Here is a 23,472-nt window from a genome sequence, read left to right as displayed (position 1 = left end):
ACAAGGCGAGTTTAAATTTTTGTTTTTGCGAGTTTAAATTTTAGAATTCGAACCATGTACTATATAAGTGTTACTAATAAGCATTTGGAACACATTTGTTAAACAGAAACAGTTCACTCAATTGCTAATGTACCATATATTTAAGTATTTGAAAAATTCTTATTTTTTTTAAAAATTAATTTAGGAAGAGTCTATTTCAAGGAGATATTACTTCATAATTGATGCTCAGAGACTGAAATTAATAATGCGTCTATAAACAGTTTCAGTACATTAATTAGGAATGTCTATTCTATAATGGAAAACGTTGTTCGTATGCTGTAAACACGTGAAAATCTTTTTTTTTTTTTCTTTCTTCAATTTTGAACATTTTGAAGATGAGATACTAAAGATTCATTAAGTCGCTTCATGCACACAGGTGAAGTTACGGATCTACTTTTCGTATTTGGTATGGCTTTGGCGGAATTTATGAACGTACTGTAGTTCTATGAGTTTGGTGTGCAAACTGCATAATTTTCTCCTTTCCTTTTTTAACGTGGAATGGGGCTCACATGATTTCTCTACACTTGTGATTTCTACATTATAATAATTCCCCTCATTTCTTACTTTGTGTTCTAGTAGTTCGATTTTCGTAAAATTGCTCGACTTACAAGAAATTCAGTTAACAGTTAATTATGGCATTTAAAGCCTTGATAATCACAATTGTTGAAAATTACGGTGCTTATAGCCGATAGTCTCAGTTGTCGGAAATTGTGATGTTTATAAACCTTGATAATCTCAGTTGTCGGAAATTATAAAGTTTATAGCCTTGATTGTCTCAGCTGTCCGAAATTATAGTGTTTATAGCTTTGATAGTCTCAGTTGACGGAAATTTTGGTGTTTATAACCATGATAGTCTCAGCTGTCGGAAATTATGATGTTTACAACCTTGATAGTCTCAGTTGATGGAAATTATGGTGTTTACAACCTTGACAGTCTTAGCCGCAGGAAACTATGGTGCTTACAATCTTGAGAGTCTCAGGTGCCGCAAATTATGGTGTTTACAACCCTGATAGTCTCAGCTGTAGAAAATTAAGGAGTTTATAACCTTGAAATAGGCTCAATTGTCAGAAATTATGATGTTTATAACCTTTATAGTCTCAATTGCCGAAAATTATGGTGATTACAGCCTTGATAGTCTCAGTTGTCGGAAATTATGGTGTTTCCTCGGGCTGTTCTTCCGGTTACGTTTATAAATAGTCTTTCTTTATTGTGTTGCTTCACTGCTTCTAGACGAAATTTAGTCTTAACACAACAATGAATGCGCCGAAAACAAACTGCATTATTTGACTGATCTGTACTATTGGCCTCGCTGCACTAAGAAAATTTCGAGTCCTAATTCGAACAGTTCGTAGTCATACCACGCCTCTATAATGATCCATGGTTTTATGCATTATAAGGGACAGGTTAAGTACGACGTATTTCCGTCAGTATGTGTTCTTCATTGGTTTTCTTGCTGAGTTCCCAAATTGTCAGTCACATACGGAACTTAAAATGGCTATACTTTGTACACTTTACATATAATGGGAGAGAGAATTGCAATTTTTATTAAGTTTCTGCAAAACACAATGTTAAAGAACAACTAGATCAAATGACAGAAAGGAATTGAAAATAAAGTGAAACATACACTGATTTATGCTTTCTTTATCTAGCAGAGATATTGTTCGGAACTAAAAATGTTAGTTTTAGTTCCTTGTACTTAGCTTAAGAGAGGAAGTGACGAAATTACTTGATTCATCCATTGGATGGAGAAGTAATGTTGAGGTACGATCTGTGCACGTTTTCCGTGTGATGACCCTAGTATAAGGCACTCAATCACACGTCACTTGCAACTTTTTTGTTAAAAGCACGATTTTTCTACTTTTGTGTTATTGGGTGAGTAAGGGGGATTCTTTCCGCCCTTACGTGGGATATTTTATTTTCATTTCTATGTATTTATAATTTTATTTTTAACGTATGTACGTAAAAATAAGTTATTTGAATTTTGAGAAATAGGTGGGGAGGGGTACTTTGTATACTTTTATTCTCGGGAGATCACTGAAAATTAGGTAGAATCACATCATTGCCGTATTACAACCTTTACATTGGTTGTTTACTCTGGGCTACGAATTAGTTCCTTGTTGTTATTTTTATATTTTTCTTTCCTTCCTGCTTTTAATTTTGAAATACACGGAAATTAACTCATCACAGTCCCACTATACACATAATCCATTTCAAATTTTAACAATGTGAATTCAGGAAGTTTGCCCGTGGTCACTAATTAATTAGTATATGCCTAACGACATAAAGTTAAAACAACTATTTATTTTTCTACTTAGCAGTATTTCGTAGTGAACTTACCACGTTAAGAAGCCAGACTGACTGACTAGTCAAAGTACTGAGGAGTACGCTCATTAGACCGTATTGAAACCACTTTTATTCAAAGCTCACCCTTCTCGCACATCTATTGTTCAGCGTTTGATTTGTGAATTCAAGAGAATGAACTTGAAGTTGACAAAGAGTGCAGAAACAATGGTTATGGCAACGAAATACATTCAACTAAATAGTTAACAGAAATATATAAATAACACTACTCAAATACTAACAATATTCAAGGAATAATTATGGTTCAGTGTGATGATAAATCAGGGTGTCTACTAAAATTTCAAAATGAAATTTCGTAAGATTCAAAAACTAGTAACAGTGCCTATATTCTTTAGCACTTATCTTTATCTTATCTCTACTTTCAAAGGCTGTTCCCTGGAGCGATAAAAACTTGGTGACTTCTCACAATTGAATAAAGTGGTTAGAAGCGTAGGTGGTTTCGGTGATGCGATGCGACTTGCATCGCCACTGCTCAATGATGCCAGCTGAAACGCAATCTAAAGAGGGAATTTGGGTGCGAATTAGGCCAAATTTTCATGCATGGGATAGAAGCGTGCTTTGCTTGCGACTTGGTAATGTCTAAAGTCGATCATAGACATTTTCAGCGTTGAATTTTGAAGTTTTATACAACAAAACTTTCCAGTCTCTATTTAAATTTTCACAGATAAAAAAAATAATTAAAAAAAAGCGTGACTCAAAAGCCAAATTCCTTGACTTTCATGACCGGTGCTGATTTTGTGACTTTTTCGTGATTTCGCGACCGCTAGACACCCTGTAAATGTAAAATAAATCATTTTGTTTAAACAATACAATGGGTAAAATGCACTCACGAAGTTTCTACATTACAAATGCATATTTCCTTCACAAAACAATAAGTTTATCGAGATAATTTGAAATGAAATGAAATCTTTGAGTTTTACGTCCCACGTTATGCTGGTTAGGCTAAAGGAGACTGTGATGATGAGGAATGAATGAAATAATGGAATGAAGAAAGTGGGAGGAAACGGGAGAACCCCGAAAAAACCCACGCACACGGTGTTTGTCCGAGATAATTTATATATATTCCTGAGGGCGCTTATTCCGAAAGATACCATCAACATGAACGGAACGGAAAGCGATTTATCTAGTATTGACTTTACTGAATAAGTTTGCCCTATTTGGATAGCGGGGTTTGCTCAAGTGGGCCCAGTCCGAAAAAGCCCATCGGGTTCTTGAGCTTTCTGTTAGTATATTATTGGTACAAAATCTCCCCTTTATGATACCCCTTGCCGATTTTTTTAATCAAGACGTCTTTCACTTGTGTCTGTGAAGGGACATGTACATATGTTGTGAGGAATGAGAAGGAGATTTATGCTCATATGCGAATGATGCCTGTGTAGAGAGCGCAGGTTCAGCTAGTGTTTTATAAAATAAATGTTTCAAAATGTTGTATATGAAATAAATACTTTCCAGCATAAAATAAATAGTTTTATTATTGAAGTTCACTTCCGATACTTTGAGCGTTCAATTACCGGAATTTCCCGAGCACTTGTTTCAAGACAGTTCTTTCCCGAAAATTAATTTAAAACAATTAACAAATATGTAATTCATATTTTATAAAGTAAATGTTTCAGAATATCTTAAATGAAATTAAATATCTTTCAGGTAAAATAAATAGTTTTATTGTTGAAGTATTCACTTCCGATGCTTTGTGCGGTCAATTGCGGGACACTTCTTTCACGACGGGTTTTTTCCGAAAATGCAGCTTTCTTTACTGCACATCGAAACTTTCTCTAGTACGGAAGTTCGAATTCAGCACTTGAAATAGTAAGCGTTACGTACTCTTCGGAACTCCGAGCATTAACTGTCTTAAATTCGATAGAATGCTTACTTGAACAGTAGCAACAAATGACTGAACTAAACCGTTGTTGCTGGAAAACCAAATTTTACCGTAGAATACTTGTGTTACCATAAAAGGTAGGAAATAATACTAAAAGTTTTACTAATGCATTTACATATTAACTGGTAGTACCGGCACTTACTGCCTTAAACCCGTCATACCCTCGGCGTCGCCATGCACGGAAAGTATTTTCTAAAATATAAAATTGAGCATTTTACTTCAAATAGGCTATAAGCATAATCCATACATTAATTTGTTTTATAATTATCTCAAGCTAAGATTTTTTTATTCATCCAGTGCATTCAGAACTTTATAAATGTCCTATGTTAAATGTTGTTGTATACCTTAACATAATCACTTTTAATGTGATCACCTTAGTTGTACCAAAAACATACTAACAAAAAACTCAAAAATCCAGGTGGGTTTTAAAGTGGGTCCAACCCGAAAAAAACGGGTTTTTTCGGGTTGGCCCCACGTGGGCAAACCCTGCTAAGTGGCCGATTAAAAGCACGAATCAGGGAAGGAGCGTAGTGGGGTGGGTGCCGTGCGGGCACGCGTCCGTAGGGAACACGCACGTCAGTGATGGTAGGCATAAACGACGAGGAGAGTAAAAAAACCCTTTATATAGTATCAAATCGCATGCCTCGCGTGTGACACCTTTGCAGTACCTCTATGATTACACACACTATCGAGGTTAGCTACTTTGACAATGGGTTTGAAACACTGACACATCATGCTCTATCGCCAATTTACCTAATATGACCTCACTACGTGCCTTCATATAGTCTGAGATTAAACTTCATTTTCCGCCGTACTTAGTCACCCTATAGTGATCATTATTATCGCTTATTCATTTGTCTGATGCTTAAATTTCGTATAATTCTATCAATTAGCACGTGAACTTTGATATTTTGAGAAGCCACCTGCGAAAGTTAACCCCCGTCGGACACACTACGCGGAAAATAAAACTAACCAGTTCTTATGTTCAGTAATTGAACTCCAATTATCCATGAGAGGATATGAAATCGTCCGTCCGATACAGTTCAATATAATTATTGATATATCAGACTGCTTAAGCACTTCATACGCACCAAGCGTAAAGTACAACAATATATTAAAATAGTTATACCTAAAAGTGTCAAAATAATTCTCCCTCGTTTGATGAAATTCTGACGTAAAACTTTGCATGAATTCCTATACCAAAGTAACTATAAATAAAACTGCTTCTATGATATACACAAGATTTGAATTCAATAAATTCTTTTACTTGAACTTACCACCTATCCAGAAATGTTACCTTAGCTAGATTAATTTCTGTCTTTAATTCTGAAGGTTGATAGTTTACATGCAAATCCGTTACCCAAGAACTTGAGCCAGATAGTTCCCTCTACCGGTTGCAAAGCACCCACTGCTGGAATAGGCTTAGGGTTTAATTCGTTTATTTCATTTAGAACATATGATATGGATGCATCTTCTCCCGCTACAAGTACTATAGACTACATACGAAGGTGACGAGACGCCCAGTTTTAGCCGGTACAGTCCCTTTTTTACAACCGTGGCCCCGTTTCTTTCTGATACACTGAACAAATAAATGTCCTGTTTTTGACCTATTGAACAAAATGTCTTGCAATTGTTATTCAAAACATAAATGCTCACAGCACACTTTCTCTTCCGTTAAAATGACTGTATATAGAACTATTGGTGCAGGTGTAGATTTGGCGAACCACATTTTCGAAGATTTACACCTAAAATTTAATACTTCGTATGAAAAGACATGTTTATAAGGAACGAATTTCTGCAAGTGACAGAATTAAATACCAAGTAATACAGCTGTATTTTAAGTTTACATGTGCAGGGTTACTAGTATAAAATCTTACAAGTGTTTTACGACGGATAAAATAAGTGAGTGAATATAAAATATATTAGATACTGTTTTCCACTGGTAGAATATTTCTGCACGGTATACAGAACCTGCATATTATGTATAAATTGTAGCGTTATTAGTACGAAACCATGACAAGTGCTACTGAAAGTCGTTATCATTGCCAAAACTCAATTCTTTTCACTACCCTCGCTTGTGTACATACCCACCAGCTTAGCCCTGCTTTGACTTGGTTAGATAGTATTCGTGCTTTTTAGTGGTTTCCTAGCAAAGTTGTTTTGTGTATGTGCACTGTAGCTTACATGCTACACATCTGAAAGCTGTATTTATAAGCAAATCGTAAAATAATTGTAATTTTTCAACAATTATTTCTGGTGGCTTCCTTGAATTCTATCTATGCCAAGTGAGATATTTTCAGGTCGCTCAGTGGAAAACTTTTAGGGAACAATAAGAAGGAATTTGGTGAAAAAACTATAATTTTTAAACATTTTTTTTAGTAGTGCGCTAAAAGTAAACCTGTACGGAACTATTTTGGCACTAACACTCCCTGAGAATTTTTATGGTACCTCTGAACTGGCAATTGTTGGGTAAAACTTTAGAAATGCTGCAGTATCATCTTAATTCCACCCTCCCCATTTCATGTGCCTGCAGTTTTTACAAGTTAAAATTCTGGTCAGCTTATGCATCCCTTGTAGAGAACATCAAAAAAGAGCAAGCTGTGCTGACATCTACAATTTGATATCTCTTTAAATGGCGAAGAAATTTGGGTAGAACTATCGATGCTTCCTGACTATGAGTCTTGTTATTTCCTAGCAGAATAATTTAACACCAATCACAAACAAAATAAATCGTCCATTTTTTTTCTTTAGCAAAGAAATGGATGATCTTATCAAGGATTTCCGGCATAAGAAATTACAGTATCTGCAATAAGAAAACATTTTATAACGACCTGCTCAACCATACACTATATTCAAAGATTTTGCTTTCATAATTACCTACTTTTATCGTAAATCACAAATTAGAAAGTACACTATTAAAACTAACTACACCACTAATGTATGATTCACTGTCAGCTGCACTCTACTCTGCAACCAGACCCTCCCCTCCAACCTCCCACCCATCATGTTTACGAAGGAACTTACGTCAGAGGAAACACTGATACCAGACTACAGTGTCAAACGATAAAATAGTTTGGATGGTTCACCCAACTTTCCAACTCTTTGAAAATGACAAGTTAAAGTTAACCAAGCACAAGAAAATCATGTGCTAACCTATTTTAGGGAACCATACTTCAATTCATGAGCTATGGACTTCTTTCTTTACAAAATGGATTGCTAGTGTCTTATAAATTATTTCTTATAGGACAGATTCACTCTAAGAAAACTTAAAAGTTTGTAGGAGTTAGTACAACATACAGACATATGCCGAGGATCGTAGAAACGGGAGGCATAGGCAAGGGTGCCGATACTGAGATCCGGGGGCCCCAAGCTCATGTGCCCTTCCCCCCCAGTATTGTATTTATGAATATACAATATTTGGCATAATTTGAATGCAATTTGTCTTAAAATCCTCATATACGCCTTCTGCATCTGAAAGGGCTCCCCCAAATTTACAGAGAAACCGGCGCCCTAGGGCACAGAGAACAATCAGAAAAAAATATCTGGTCGGTTCAGAGCCTTTATGGTTTGTGAAAAAGGAATGAACAAAGGGAAGCGCGAGGATGTACCAGCGAGCGAAAGATAACTCAAGAAGGAACAAAGATTTACAATACTTTCTCCAGAAAGGTAAAGGAAAACGAAAACAACTAAAAAAAGTAAAACTCTGATTTTCTATAAACCTATACATTTACTATTTGGTATTTTTTAAAGTTTCTTGTCAACCCATTTTTAAGACAGAAAAGGAAATATTCCGCTACTATTAAAAGGTGTCGGTATGCCGTATCGTTGCGTACCGCCGAAAAAAATCGCTAGCTAGCTATATATAACGGCGAAAAATTTCCGGTCGCCAGGCCACTATTGGTGACTAGAAATTTAGATCTGGCGACCAGTGTTAATAGGAATGGTTTCTACCTAAACTCACAGAGCTGCGTAGTTTCTGTTTCGCACGAAAATAATTGTCACAGTGAGAGAAAACACGAGAGCTGAAGTCTTCACAACGGACATGTAAAGTGAAGTCTTCACAAGATCGTAATTCACTCCCTCCTTTCCCAACCTCAATCGAAATGGTTTGCCTCCTGGCGCGTCAACGAGAGAGATCTTTTCCCCGCTGTTTGAAGCCCAGTGTCTAGAACAAATAAGCCAATCATGTCACGATGTCAGTGATAAATAAATTAATAACAAAATACAAATACATAAAGTATTTTTTAAAAATAGTTATTTGCATAGTATTATCTATTTTCAGCCCTTCAATCAGTCAATAAATAAATGAAGATGTAGAGTGGAACTACTTCCATATGACTATAGCCTTAAAATTCATCGACAACAGTGCCTCTATGCGAATAGTGTAGAACCAATTAAGCAAGCGCGAATCGAAATAGCAATTTCTGCAAGGATTGGAGAAGCATGCCATAGTCTGGTTTTGAAATTTTATGCCATGATGTAATCTCTTTCTTTGTCAAGCCAAAGGGGGTAGGTGGTGGTGGCGGCGGTCATAACTTGTACGTGAGAGATACTGGCGACCATCATTTTTGGATTGGCGAGTGCGTCTGACTTTGAAATTTTGGGCCCTGTATATATCGAATTTGGATTTAAACGGCCGGAAGTGTCACTGTTCATCTCAGTGATCCCGAAAACTATTGATTCGACACTAATATCGGTCATTTTCAATATTTTTATATATCTCCTCTGTCCTCCAAGTTGTGGGGCTGAATTTTGATTTAAACGACATCGGAAGTGTCATTGTTCATTTCAGCGACCCCGAAAATTATGGATTCGACATTAATATCTGTCATTTCCCCTCTCCTATTCCCTCAAGTTGCACTTTCAAAGTGAAATGATAAAAACCATCCCGAATCTCATCTATGTTGAAAATTTTATCGAGGTCGGTCTGATGATTCAAGAGTTATTAAGTTAGAAACATAGTCACTTTCATTTTGATATGTCGCACTAGAAAATATGTATTTGTTTATATACAGGATTTTGTGCATGAAGTTTATATAAGTGTCTATATTAAAATATTAAATAATAGTAATTATATGTTTTAGTGTATGAGTATTAGTTAAATTTGCCTACTGCTCTTTCTCTTAAGAAGTAATTTGGTTAAAATTAACAAAACTTCACCAGATCAAAGAGCATATTAAGAACTCAGTTTCATTCAAGAGGCCTGTTTGTTGCAACAGAAACACTTTATGATAGTAGGCTTGTATGTAACTGTAAAAGTTCTGTAATTCATGCACATCCACAAATAAACGACATAACAGAAATGAATGCAGACTATTAATTTTCAACTAGCTGAACCTGCGTCTCTACACAGCGCATCATTCACATATGAGCATTAATCTCCTTGTCATTCCTCATATCTGTAGTGTCCGTTTACAGATACAAGTGAAGGACGCCTTCATAAAAATCGTCAAGGGGTTTCATAAAGGGGATTTTTTCGATATTTTTTTTTCAATATTTCGCACCGTTTGCAAGATTTGAGCCCACTTGTGGTTGGAATTTCTAATTCATATATGACCTGTGTTTTCTATCTTTTTGTATGCATTATGTAATAAGTAAATAAATTACACACACAATTAATTATGTTAGTGATATACGGTGTTCATTGGACAAAAAAGAAGAAAAAGAAAACTCTTCAAACAATAAGGATTCATCTTAGACTGGAGAAAGCATTATCCTTCGTTTTCATCATTTGGCCATGAAACAAACGCCTGAGAGATATACAACCTCTACATACAACTATGTGATGTTGGAATATATAACTCGTTGCATGGGCGGTGATTAGGGGGGACAAAGGGTGTCGGTTGCCCCTCCCTTTTTTGAAGTAACCCATTAATGTATATAATTTCAATTGGAAATGTAAAGTTTTGTATGTATTACTGTTTCATAGAAAAAATGGTGCCATATAATATTTGCTGTTGCGTACGTATTGGTTGTCTTCCCGTGAAGTTAAGAAAGTCACAGGAATTGCGTTTTAATTGACACGGAAAATAACCCAAAAATTAACCTATTGAAGCACAACAATTCCCTTCTTTCAATTCAGGGGTATAGAAGCAAAACCTGATAAATCCATTTTCCAATTTTGTCGGGAAACGAAGAACAAGCGACGCCAGGGGTGTAGCCAGCAGGTTTGTCTAGGAGGGGCCCGTAGTTTTTGAGGGGGGCAGCTACAATGTACAAAGCAAAAAAGAAATGTGTTGCTGCTAGTGTTTTTGAGGCCTGAAAGAAAGGAAAATTTTGGTTTCCTTCTGGAAAACTAAAAACACTATTTTAGCTTATTATTATTATTATTATTATTATTATTATTATTATTATTATTATTATTATTATTATTATTATTATTATTATTATTATACATAAATTATATTCAAGATAGTTTTTATTATGCCTAATCAAGAACTACTGCCCGGGACCAAACGCTATACTTTTGTGCATAACTATAAAGGTAACCTTGAAAATTCTGTCCCTTTTCGTGGAGGTCTATGTTCAATTGGACCTCACACCGTGAGTGGAATGCGAGTGGAGATAAGGCGAACGTCAGTTGTTGGTGTGGGTATATCCAACATACTATCTGGTTGTGGCAATTCAGATATACCGTGAACTTGCGTAAAGACAGAGGGAACATGGGACATCCACAGAGCGTCATAAGAGCATGTATGCTGAACGAGTTTAAATGGAGGTCAAACGCCGCTGTAGCGGGACAGAAGATATGCCAGGCCTTTGGTGAGGGTGTCGTGACGACGCGGACAGTGCAGCGATGGCTTAACAAGTTTAAGGACGATGACGAAACACCCGAAAACACCACGTGCCAGAAGACCAACACATGTACAAAGAGGAACTGGGACTACAATTCAGTGTGTGGAGAAACCATTCGGCAGCACATCTATCAACTTGGGAAGCACTACAAGTTGGGTCGATAGGTCTCACATGTTTTGACTCCGGGCCAGAAGGCAGCGCGGCAGTCGCCTGTGTTTATTTACTGTTTCGTAGCCATTTCTGGACAGGACGTTGACATGTGATAAAAAGTGGGTCCTATACGAAGCTCCACGGCGCCGTCATCATTGGTTATGTAATATGTCATTTATAGTCAAGGTTTTGAATTTTCTAAAATAATAATTGTAAATTGTAATTATCCTCGATTTTTCTGTTATTAAAACGACATAGCAAGTTTTGCACCGAATTGTAATAATCATAGTATCCTAACTGAGATTTAAATCATTTCAAGAAAAGCTATGGTTCTCAATGACCTCTGGTGGTACTTTTTGGAATGATAATTTTGTTCAAGTGCAGCGCTACCTGGGATCGTCAGATCACAGGCAGCTATCAAATAGGAAGGAAAACGATTATATTTGGTGTCAAAATTGAATATGTTTCAACCTAATCGGCTTCTAAATTAAATTAAGTGTTGATAGTGTATTTGATAAATTGTGAATATGTGAGTTTATTGCTGAAAAAGCTTTGGTTTATAACTGGAATACCTACTGTAAGTAAATTATTTTCTAGAATTTCTCTTGGCAAGTTAGTACGCCATTTAACATAGTGGTTGTTTCTATGCTGCTATCGCTGGTCGATATTTGAATGATAATGAGTTTTATAGTTGAGTTCTCAATTTTGTGATCTAAATTAAATTCATTTTGTGTTATTTTTGTATTCTCAAAATTTGGCAACTAATTATATTGTTCGAGTTTACAGATATAAAGTTGATAATATCCGATTTAACTCTATTATTTGACTAATGTAGAGCTTAGTTTACCTGGCGTGCTATGAGAGTATTTTTACTAGTAGCTATTGGATTTAATAAGTTCCCACTTTTGTTCAGTTACTTGAACTATACCAACATAACCATAATTTATTTTTTAGTGGGGGAATTAAATTCTCCTTCCTTCCAGCGTGCACGTTTAAGTTGTCTTTGCGGAGGCAGGTGCGCGTGTAACGTGTTAATATCCTTCCAAAATAATTGTAGTACTAATATAAATATATATTTAGAAACAGGATATACGTTACAAATCTAAATAGCTGCCTGTGATCTCAGTTGGTGAGTGGGAATGGTAAATATGTTATTATTTTTGTTATGTGATAGATAGAGCCGGATTATTCTGTAAAAGGGTTGCATTATAGTTAAATAGTAAGTTATTAAAATTGTATTGAGCGTCACCGAGTGGTTCGTAAGATGGCGACCGGACCTGTTAATCATGACCTACGTCTTGAACTTGATCATTTCGAAAATGGTGATACTGGAGTTTTAGTAATTAACCCAACTCAATTGACAAATCCTAGTGTGGAAAATCACGCTAGTGATCCTGGTGTTTTGAGTGACGCTGGAAAGAATAATACGGTAGAAAATGATTCATTTGTTATTGCAAGTGGCAATAAAAATCAGAGTGATAACGTTTGTATTAAGACTTCGCCTAGTCGCCCGGGGGTGTCAGGTGGCCACGAGCAAACAGCAGTCGGCGGTCAAGGCCGTTCACCTCCAACAGCTGGTGGTAGCTTATCAGCACAAATACGAGCAATTCGTTCGCACTTGGCTGGAACTCAGATATTTCCTTCAGAATCAGTTGTAAATAATTTCACATGCAATACTAATGCTTCTGTTTTGAGAACAGATTTAAGTAAACTTGTAACTCATTCAGCACAAAAATCTTTAAACGATTTTGCTCGTAATATACCCTTTTGTGATGGAAGCAAAGATATAGAACTCTTTCAGTTTTTGCTTTCTGTTTATAAAATTAATAAACTGAGGTTGTTTCCCTTAGAATGTATTATGATGTTGGCTATTGGAAAAACTACTGGGTTATTAAATACAGAATTACTTAAGTTGTTGGGCAATGTTAATGACTGGTTGGAGGTATGTCGTGCCTTACGAACTTCTCTGTTGACACCATTAGGCTTACGAGAAATAAATAGATTGTTTGTTGAACGTATTCAGAGCAAGAATGAAAATATATTAGAATATATCAGCAATATTTATGATGCTTATGTGGTGTTTCAAGGCACTCTAAATGAAGAGGGTATTAAAGTGAATGTTTTACAGGGTATGAAACCAGATATTAGATACGCAATCTTTAAATATAATATTCCATCAACTTATCAAGAACTATATGAGGAAGTTGTTAAATATGTGAATTATGAAAGATCAAAATTAGTCTATGATGAAATGTGCGGGTCAAATTTTTCTATTGAGTGTAAAAAGAGAATAAAATGTTATTTTTGTGGCGGGGATCATAAGGTTATAAATTGTATGTATAAAAAGCAACAACAAAAACAACAGGCGGCCTTGATGAATAGAACGTCAACCGAGGATATTAGGAAACCTATAGCTACATTTATCGATGCGTATTTTTTGGGACGAAAGTTAGAAGGAGCCTTAGATACTTGCAGTACAGTGAATCTTTGTGATATAGACTCTTTTAAAGAATGGGAGCAAAACACTAACTGGAGAGTGCAATATATTAAAGATACTTTTCGTGGAGTGGGGATTGGAAAGGAAGTGCTTTATTTAGATCAATGTGTTGTTCTACCGATAAAAATTGGTGATTTAACTTACAAACTTAAATTCTTTTTGCATAAAAACTTGTCACCTAAGTTTATTATAGGAATAGACGGAATTAGTTTTCTTAAAGGAGCAATAGACATTAACAAGAAACAATTTATAATAGATGGTGGAAAAGTTAAAGTTCCAATAAGGTTAAATAATACCCCTACTCTTTTGAAAAATGATTCTGCCGCAGAAACTAATCATTCCAGGTCCCATAAGGTTCCGACTTCTAAATGGTTTGTGGAACATCAGGCGTCTCGCGATGGTGTGCAAGCAGAAACAGGTTCAAACAGCAGAGCTACATCCAGGGCGGTGGTACATAATTTTCAACAGTCTGGTACACAGGGGGATGGATCCAATGTACGAGAGGATACGAGAACTCCTAATAGGCAGGCTACCAAGGTTTTGGTCGATCCCAAGTTGGTGAATGAAGATCCTGATTTACCAAGGTATGTAAATGAATTGGTTGCTAATTATTCTGACGTTTTCAGTGATCGTATTGGAACAGTTAAAAACTTTGAGTATGAATTAAAAGTGACTGATGAAACCCCTATTCGAAATAAAGCATATCCGATTTCACGTAGTGAACAGAAGGAGATGGATAAAATTATTGATGATTGGTTAGAACAGAACATTATTGAAAAAAGTAATAGTTGTTGGGCTTTTCCTGCATTTTTGGTTAAAAATAAGAGTGGGGGAAGAAGATTAGTAGTCAATTACAAAGGTTTGAATGACAGACTGTTGGTTAATTCTCAATATACTCCGCTTATTGAGGATGTTATTGCACAATTATCTCAAGGGCGTATCTTTAGTGTGATCGATCTACGTAAAGCTTATCTACAACTGAAGATATCTGAGAATTCGCGCCAGTATACTGCGTTTTTGACGCACAGAGGACTTTTTCAATTTCGTTATTTACCTTTCGGATTATCTGTGGGGTCTTACTTGTTGTCAAAACTTATGACAGACTTGTTATATCCCTTAAAAGAGGAAGGATTGGAGTGGTTTTTTGATGATGTCGTACTGGTTTCTAAAGATATTGTTTCGCATAAGAAATTGTTGACAAAAGTGTTGAATATTTTTCGTGAAAATGGTATTACGCTGTCACTTGATAAAAGTGTTATGTTTCAAACCAGAATTTCTTATTTAGGTCATATTATTGAATATAATAAATTTGAAATGGATCCTGCTCGCCTAGATATTATACGCAACTTACCAGCACCAAAAAATCGTCGGGGGGTGTTGCGTTTATGTTCATTCTTGCAATATTACTCAAGGTTCGTGCCTGGTTTTCATGAAATAATGCATCCAATAAATGAATTGAGATCTCCTAAGGTGGCATTTCATTGGGGACCCGCCCAGGAAAAAGCCTTAGATGATATCAAGGCAATGTTCGAATCCCACATAGTGCTTAAATTACCCGATTTAAACCAAAAGTTTATAGTGTGTTGCGATTCATCATTAAAAAGTCTTGGAGGGGTGATCCAACAGTACGATTCAGAAGGCTACTTGAGACCTGTAGCATATTTCAGTCGAAAATTACGTCCTTATGATTATAGTAAGCCCATTTATTTGCTTGAATTGATGTCAGTAGTGGAGACTCTAGAACGATTTAAAATCTATTTACATAATAAATTTGAATTATTAGTAGATAATCAAAGTTTGTCTTATGCCCTCAAGAATATTAAACGTGTAAAAAAATATGGTAGCTTATTGCATAGGTTGTTTGCCTTTCATTTTGATGTTAAGCACATATCGTCAAATTTAAATGTAACATCTGATTTTATTTCTAGAGTATATAACACCCATGATTTCGAATTGATTGAGAATGTACAATCTAGTGATGAGGAAATGCAAAACCTATGTATGGTAAATATGTGGGATATGCCCTATGCATCTTTATCTATTAAGGAGCATCAGTATAAAGATCCTTTTCTGTCAGAAATAATTAAAAAATTGGAAAGCAAACAACAGGTAGAAGGTTATAAATTGGTAAACGGAATACTTTGTAAGAAAACAAAAGCATATAAGAATCCCTATAAGGTTTGTGTTCCCAAAAATTTATGGAGAGTATTGTTGGAATTCTATCATGGACAAATTTTGCCCGGTGGTCACGGAGGGGTGAGCCGTACGATTGGGAAATTAGCCTCGCGCTATACATGGCCTGGTATCTTGAAAGATATTAAGGAATACGTAACCACTTGTAAAGAATGTCAATTAGCAAAAGCCGAAAATAGGAAAAAGATGGGGTTGCTAGTATCAGAATATGAAAAGACTGTAAACGGTCTTTGGTATGGAGATGTAATTGGGCCAATAACAAGATCAAAATCAGGACGTTATTGTTTAATTATAGTAGATGGCTGTTCACGTTTCGTTTATCTGGAACCTATTAAAGTTTTGTCCAGCCAAAGTATTATAAATAAGATGTATAGGTTAATGTGTAGGCATGGGTTTATACATGCTTTCGCCCATGATTGTCACTCGATTTTTGTATCTAAATTGTTCACGGGCTTTTTATATAGTCAAGGAATCAAAGATATCAGGATTTCCCCTTACGCAGCGTTTTCGAATTTGAGTGAAAGATACATACGTTCTGTGAAAAATGGGTTAAAGATATTTTTCCATGATAAACAACAACAGTGGGATGAGGGCATACACGAAATTGAATTTTCACTCAATAATTCGATCCACACAGAACTAAAGTGTAGTCCAGTGGATATGGTATACGGGTATAATGTGTGTGACCCTCTTGACACTAAGTGGAATGTGGATAAAATATTTGTGGATAAGAATAAAGGTGAAATTTGGGCATCGGCGATGCGTAATATGGAGTTAGCGTGGAAGAGGAGGAAGGCGTTATATGATAAAAAGAGAATTCCTGTTGATTATAAGGTGGGGGATAAATTATTAATAAAATCGCAAGTTAAGTCATCATTGGTGGACAAGTTTAATAAGAGCTTGGCTTATCGTTGGGAGGGCCCATACACATTGGTCAAATTCCTGGGTCAGAACAGTGTTCAAATTAGATCTGATGCTAATCCTAATGATGTTCGTAGGTCACATGTAGCCCTTACTAAAAAGTATCGAGAGAGAAGAGATATAACTGCAACATTAAAAAAAAAAAAAAAAAAAAAAAATCCGGCTAATTTAGAGTATCTCAGTCTGAGTGTTACCGCTTACCACAGTTTTAGTTTGGTTGTGTATTTGTTTGTGTATTATTTGTTTTGATCAAATAGTAATTGTTATTTCTATTGCAGGCCTGCAATGCCGTGTTTTGTGTATTGTCGCGACTACCATTGATGTATGTATGTGTCCATGAATAAGTTTGGTTTCGGATATTGTCAATTATTGCAGAATTTGTCAGCTGTATGTAAGTAGTATGTTTTTATTGTTTATTGCCTAAATGGATGTTTTGGAGAGCCAATATCTGTAAAAAAAAAAAAAATCAATTCTGCATTTCCGAGTCAGCTAAATTTTGTTAATTTGAGTATTGATAATTAGGTTGATAAAGCTTATGTGGAATAAAATTTAAAATCAATCTATTACTTATTAGACAAGAATAAAAATAATTTAGGCTGTATTATTATAATTTATTAATGAGTTAATTGCCATAATTATTAACGGGTGATGGATTAGAAGTAGAGATCCATGAGTGAATGAATTTTGTATGGCGATGGATGATTCTGGTTATTATTAGTATTTTATTTTGTTTAGTTCGTTTCTTTTTCTTTTTCTTTTTGGGGGTTAGGTATGAATGATGGAGTGGATGATTCAAATCAACTAACGGAGATATTATGAGTAGTTACCTTATGGCAATTGCTTATTAAATGGATTATAATTTAGGAACATTTATATTAAAAAGGTTAACTTTTTAATTCGGGAGGGCAGGATGTGTGTAATATGTCATTTATAGTCAAGGTTTTGAATTTTCTAAAATAATAATTGTAAATTGTAATTATCCTCGATTTTTCTGTTATTAAAACGAGATAGCAAGTTTTGCACCGAATTGTAATAATCATAGTATCCTAACTGAGATTTAAATCATTTCAAGAAAAGCTATGGTTCTCAATGACCTCTGGTGGTACTTTTTGGAATGATAATTTTGTTCAAGTGCAGCGCTACCTGGGATCGTCAGATCACAGGCAGCTATCAAATAGGAAGGAAAACGATTATATTTGGTGTCAAAATTGAATATGTTTCAACCTAATCGGCTTCTAAATTAAATTAAGTGTTGATAGTGTATTTGATAAATTGTGAATATGTGAGTTTATTGCTGAAAAAGCTTTGGTTTATAACTGGAATACCTACTGTAAGTAAATTATTTTCTAGAATTTCTCTTGGCAAGTTAGTACGCCATTTAACATAGTGGTTGTTTCTATGCTGCTATCGCTGGTCGATATTTGAATGATAATGAGTTTTATAGTTGAGTTCTCAATTTTGTGATCTAAATTAAATTCATTTTGTGTTATTTTTGTATTCTCAAAATTTGGCAACTAATTATATTGTTCGAGTTTACAGATATAAAGTTGATAATATCCGATTTAACTCTATTATTTGACTAATGTAGAGCTTAGTTTACCTGGCGTGCTATGAGAGTATTTTTACTAGTAGCTATTGGATTTAATAAGTTCCCACTTTTGTTCAGTTACTTGAACTATACCAACATAACCATAATTTATTTTTTAGTGGGGGAATTAAATTCTCCTTCCTTCCAGCGTGCACGTTTAAGTTGTCTTTGCGGAGGCAGGTGCGCGTGTAACGTGTTAATATCCTTCCAAAATAATTGTAGTACTAATATAAATATATATTTAGAAACAGGATATACGTTACAGTTAGCATCCCATGAACCGATTTCAAAACAGCCGAAACCAGCACTGTACCAGAAGAAGGTCCTTCTGTATCGGGAACTGCTACCAGCTGGTCAGAGTATCAATGCAACTGTGTAGTGTCAGCAGTTGAGCTGTGCTCAACAAAACTCAAAACTCTGGAGCCATCACTTCTGAATTGCAAATGGGTCCTCGTTTACGGGACAACGTTAAGTCCCACGTGGCTAGGATGACTCAGGACACCATTCTCCGTCTTGGATGGGAAACAATATTGCAACCACTATGTTCCCCGGGTATTGCACCGTCCGATTATCACCTGTTCCATTCTTTGGACAATCACCTTAGAGGACGCCAGTTCAAATCCCTAGTAAAAGTCCAAAATGCACCTGATACCTTCTTCGTTTCACGGCCCCCAAGTTCTACCGCGATGGATTCCATGGCCTTCCAGAACGTTTTCAGAAGGTCGTCGATGCTAATGGGGACTATTTTTGATCTCCCAGGTTAGGTGACATATCGATGTTCGAAGGTGGTGGGTGAAAAAGTAACAAAACTTTTCTTGGTTACCTTTATATTTAAATTTAAGACCTTGTATACAGAACGTATCTACACAAGATTGATTTTCTTTGAAATTTCACTGAATTTCTTTACGGTTTCCTGATAAAAATATTTATTTATTTGTGACTTAAAAAAAATAATTATTTTATTACACTGAGTAGAAATAAAAGAGAGAGCGAATGAAATCCTAATTGAATACAAACATTGTTTCTCACCAAATTTTCCATCCTCTATGTCTTTTAAAAAAACACTTGTTAAAGCATATAAAAATATACTGTATTTACAAATCAGTTTAGTACCTTTGTTTTATGGCTGTACTTGTAGTACCTTGTTAAGACGTTAGTAGTAGTCCCCGGCGTTGGCGCGAATGACTCATCCTCACTCTCTTTTATGACCGGGGTGAAAGGTCAATGACCTGGCCCGGGGTCAATGACCTAGGGGTACCTAGGACCACCCCCTCTAAATTTTGGCAGGGGTACCTTGGCCCACCCCCTAAATTTTGGCAGGGGTACATAGGACCACCCCCCTTAAATTTTGGAAATTGCCAAATCTAAAAATTTGGTATGGTAGCCTAGGACCATAGTATGTACCTCTATCAGTATTGGGTGTCTATGTCGTTCCCTTTTATGGGTAAAAAATTGCCAAAAATTCAAATTTCGGGGTTTTTTGACCTAATTTATCCCCTTTGATGAGGTGTTATTACCCTATATAGTTATATGGGCGTATACAGGGGTCCATTACCTTTCATAACATATGGGTATATTAATGCACCCCTTTAAATTTTTGGGAGGGGTACCTTGGCCCACCCCTTAAATTTTGGAAATTGCCCAATTTCAACATTGGGTATTATAGTATAGGACCCTAATATGTATTAGGTTAAATTTGGGCGGTCCACCTCATTCCCTTTTAGGGGTACAAAATTGCCAAAATATAAACGTAAGCAATACGTTATACCACGTGTTTGGTTTTTGGTCGATTTTATCCCCTTTGATGAGGTGTTATTATCCTATATAGTTATATGGTCATGTATAGGGGTCCATTACCTTTCATAAGATATGGGTATATTTGTGCACTCCTTTAAAAATTTGGGAGGGGTACTTTGGCCCACCCCTTAAATTTTGGAAATTGCCCAATTTAAACATTTGGTATTATAGTACCGGATCCTAACATGTATTATGATAAATTTGGGTGGTCCACCTCGTTCCCTTCTAGGGGTACAAAATTGTCAAAATATAAACGTAAGCAATACGTTATACCACGTGTTTGGTTTTTGGTCGATTTTATCCCCTTTGATGAGGTGTTATTATCCTATATAGTTATATGGGCGTATACAGGGGTCCATTACCTTTCATAAGACATGGGTATATTAATGCACCCCTTGAAAAATTTGGGAGGGGTACCTTGGCCCACCCCTTAAATTTTGGAAATTGCCCAATTTAAACATTTGGTATTATAGTACTGGACCCTAACATGTATTATGATAAATTTGGGTGGTCCACCTTGTTCCCTTCTAGGGGTACAAAATTGTCAAAATATAAACGTAAGCATTACGTTATACCACGTGTTTGGTTTTTGGTCGATTTTATCCCCTTTGATGAGGTGTTATTATCCTATATAGTTATATGGGCGTATACAGGGGTCCATTACCTTTCATAAGACATGGGTATATTAATGCACCCCCAGGAGGGGTACCTTGGCCCACCCCTTAAATTTTGGAAATTGCCCAATTTAAACATTTGGTATTATAGTACTGGACCCTAACATGTATTATGATAAATTTGGGTGGTCCACCTCGTTCCCTTCTAGGGGTACAAAATTGTCAAAATATAAACGTAAGCATTACGTTGTACCACGTGTTTGGTCTTTTGGCCCAATTTATCCTCTTGGATGAGGGCCTATTACCTTATATGGTTATATGGTTATGTATAGGGGTCTATTCCCTATCATAAGACATAGGTACATTTGTGCACCGGGAGGGATACTTTGGCCCACCCCTTAAATTTTGGAAATTGCCCAATTTAAACATTTGGTATTATAGTACTGGACTCTAACATGTATTATGATAAATTTGGGTGGTCCACCTCGTTCCCTTCTAGGGGTACAAAATTGTCAAAATATAAACGTAAGCAATACGTAGTACCACGTGTTTGGTTTTTTTTTGTCGATTTTATTTCCTTTGATGAGGTGTTATTATCCTATATAGTTATATGGTCATATATAGGAGTCCATTACATTTCATAAGATATGGGTATGTTTGTACACTCCTTTAAAAATTTGGGAGGGGTACTTTGGCCCACCCCTTAAATTTTGGAAATTGCCCAATTTAAACATTTGGTATTATAGTACTGGACCCTAACATGTATTATGATAAATTTGGGTGGTCCACCTCGTTCCCTTCTAGGGGTACAAAATTGCCAAAATATAAACGTAAGCATTACGTTGTACCACGTGTTTTGTTTTTGACCTAATTTATTCCTTTGGATGAGGTCCTATTACCTTATATGGTAATGTATAGGTGTTCATTCCCTATCATAAGACATAGGTACATTGATGCACCCCGGGAGGGGATTCGGTATCATAGTACATGACTCAACATGTATTATGATAAATTTGGGTGGTCCACATCGTTCTCTTTTAGGGGTACAAAATTGCTAAAATATAAACATAAGCAATATGTTGTACCATGTGTTTGGTTTTTGGCCCAATTTCTCCCCTTTGAGGAGGTTCTATTACCTTATATGGTTATATGGTCATGTATATAGGTTCATTTCCTATCATAAGATATGGGTACATTGATGCATCCTTTAAAAATTTGGGAGGGGTATCTTGGCTCATCCACTCGGTTTTAGAAATTGTTTAATATAAGCATTTGGTATCATAGTACAGGTCTCCAATATGTACCACTATAAATTTGGATGGTCCACATCGTTCCCTTTTCATAGGTAAAGAACTACCAAAAATCAAATTTCGGAGGTTATTGACCTCTATTTAGCATGTTATATGGATATGTACAGAGGTTTATTACCTTTATATGTTTATGTTCCCTTTTAAATTTGGGAATTATCAAATAACAAAATTCGGTAAACGTTTTCTAAGCCCCATTGTAGATGTTGATGTTCCTCTTATGGCCAAATATTCAAAATTTAAATGTTATTGACCGGCTTTATTATTGAATAAGTACAGGATTTATTACTTTTTCATAAGACACAGGTGTATTTGTGTACCAATCTTAAATTTTGGAAGGGGTACATTTCTTATTGTCGTATCAATAATTGGTAATTGGATAGTATCTCATTCATTGGGTAAATCATTAGGATCACGTGATCGGTTATTGACCTATGATGGGATTAGGAGTCCAGGACATTGGTACATTGAAACTTTGTAGGATAATTTGATAATGCGTCATTGGTTTTGATTATTCCCGCCAAATATAAACGTAAGCAAGACGTTGTACCACGTGATTGTTCTTGATGAGGTAGTGTACAGGGATTCATTTCCTTTGTTGTGGTACTTCTTAAGTTTGAGTACACACACACACTTCTAGAAAACAGTTGGTTCTACTCAGGTAAACAATTGACGGACATTATTGACCTTATTGAACATATAATGATATGATTAACTCTAAGACTTAGGTATATCAAGAGAAGTATTCTTTAAATTTGGGAATGGTGATAAACAGAATTTTAACATAAGGTGTGAAATTTGAAACAATACATTGAACTTTAGTCACAGCTCATAGTCTAAGATCATTGGTGGTGATTGATTTGAAATCTGATAGCTAACCTTATTGAATCTTATGATTCATAGACGAAAGGCAATACATGCTACAACAGTTTAAAATTTAATCATAAGGTGATGTAATCTGACACTAGCAAAGTTATTGTTAATGCAATTTGATTGGATGATCACTATCTTTCCTGCAATCTGATTGGTTGATCACTATCTTTCGTGCAATCTGATAGGTTGATGAGTTTTAAATCTTTTTCTGCATTCAGTTTTGTTTTAACATTTAAAAAATTTGAAACTTTGGTTTGACATTTTTTCGTTTCCAAATTTTTTGTTTAAATTTTTTTGTTTCGAAATTTTTGTTTGTTCCAAAATTTTGTTTGAAACTTTTCGTTTGAAATTTTTGTTTGAAAAATTTTTGTTCGAAAATTTTGTTTAAAATTTTTTGTTTGAAATTTTTCGTTTCCAAATTTTTTGTTTGAAATTTTTTGTTTCAAAATTTTGTTTGA

At 35.5% G+C, this 23,472-nt stretch overlaps 2 protein-coding genes across 6 annotated transcripts in view; one reads left to right on the top strand and one right to left on the bottom strand.

Annotated features, from left to right (window-relative positions):
* Vps2 (vacuolar protein sorting 2) overlaps window positions 1–7,289 on the bottom strand; it is a 32,821-nt gene extending 25,532 nt beyond the window's left edge. Inside the window, exons 1-2 of one of the 5 annotated variants that reach the window (XM_081739066.1) lie at window positions 7,157–7,260; window positions 2,377–2,519 (exon numbers count right to left, since the gene is read on the bottom strand). The gene's annotated coding sequence lies outside the window, so the exon portion shown is untranslated. Of the gene's footprint in view, window positions 1–2,376; window positions 2,520–7,156 lie in introns of all 5 variants that reach the window. The other 4 variants (XM_081739064.1, XM_081739062.1, XM_081739063.1 and 1 more) reach the window with 4 other exon arrangements.
* Window positions 7,290–11,487: 4,198 nt separating this feature from the next.
* LOC145670409 (uncharacterized) lies at window positions 11,488–18,396 on the top strand. The gene is made up of 2 exons (XM_081739061.1): window positions 11,488–14,305; window positions 17,114–18,396. Exons 1-2 carry the CDS (start codon window positions 12,489–12,491, stop codon window positions 17,154–17,156), a joined length of 1,860 nt encoding a protein of 619 aa, XP_081595187.1. The 5' UTR covers window positions 11,488–12,488; the 3' UTR covers window positions 17,157–18,396.
* The last annotated feature ends 5,076 nt before the right edge of the window (window positions 18,397–23,472 follow it).

The sequence above is a fragment of the Thermobia domestica genome, chromosome 14 (assembly GCF_964235325.1).
Source record: "Thermobia domestica chromosome 14, izTheDome1.hap1.1, whole genome shotgun sequence".
Taxonomy (NCBI): domain Eukaryota; kingdom Metazoa; phylum Arthropoda; class Insecta; order Zygentoma; family Lepismatidae; genus Thermobia; species Thermobia domestica.
Note: the sequence above shows the minus strand (reverse complement) of the source record. Positions and strands in the feature narration are given on the sequence as shown.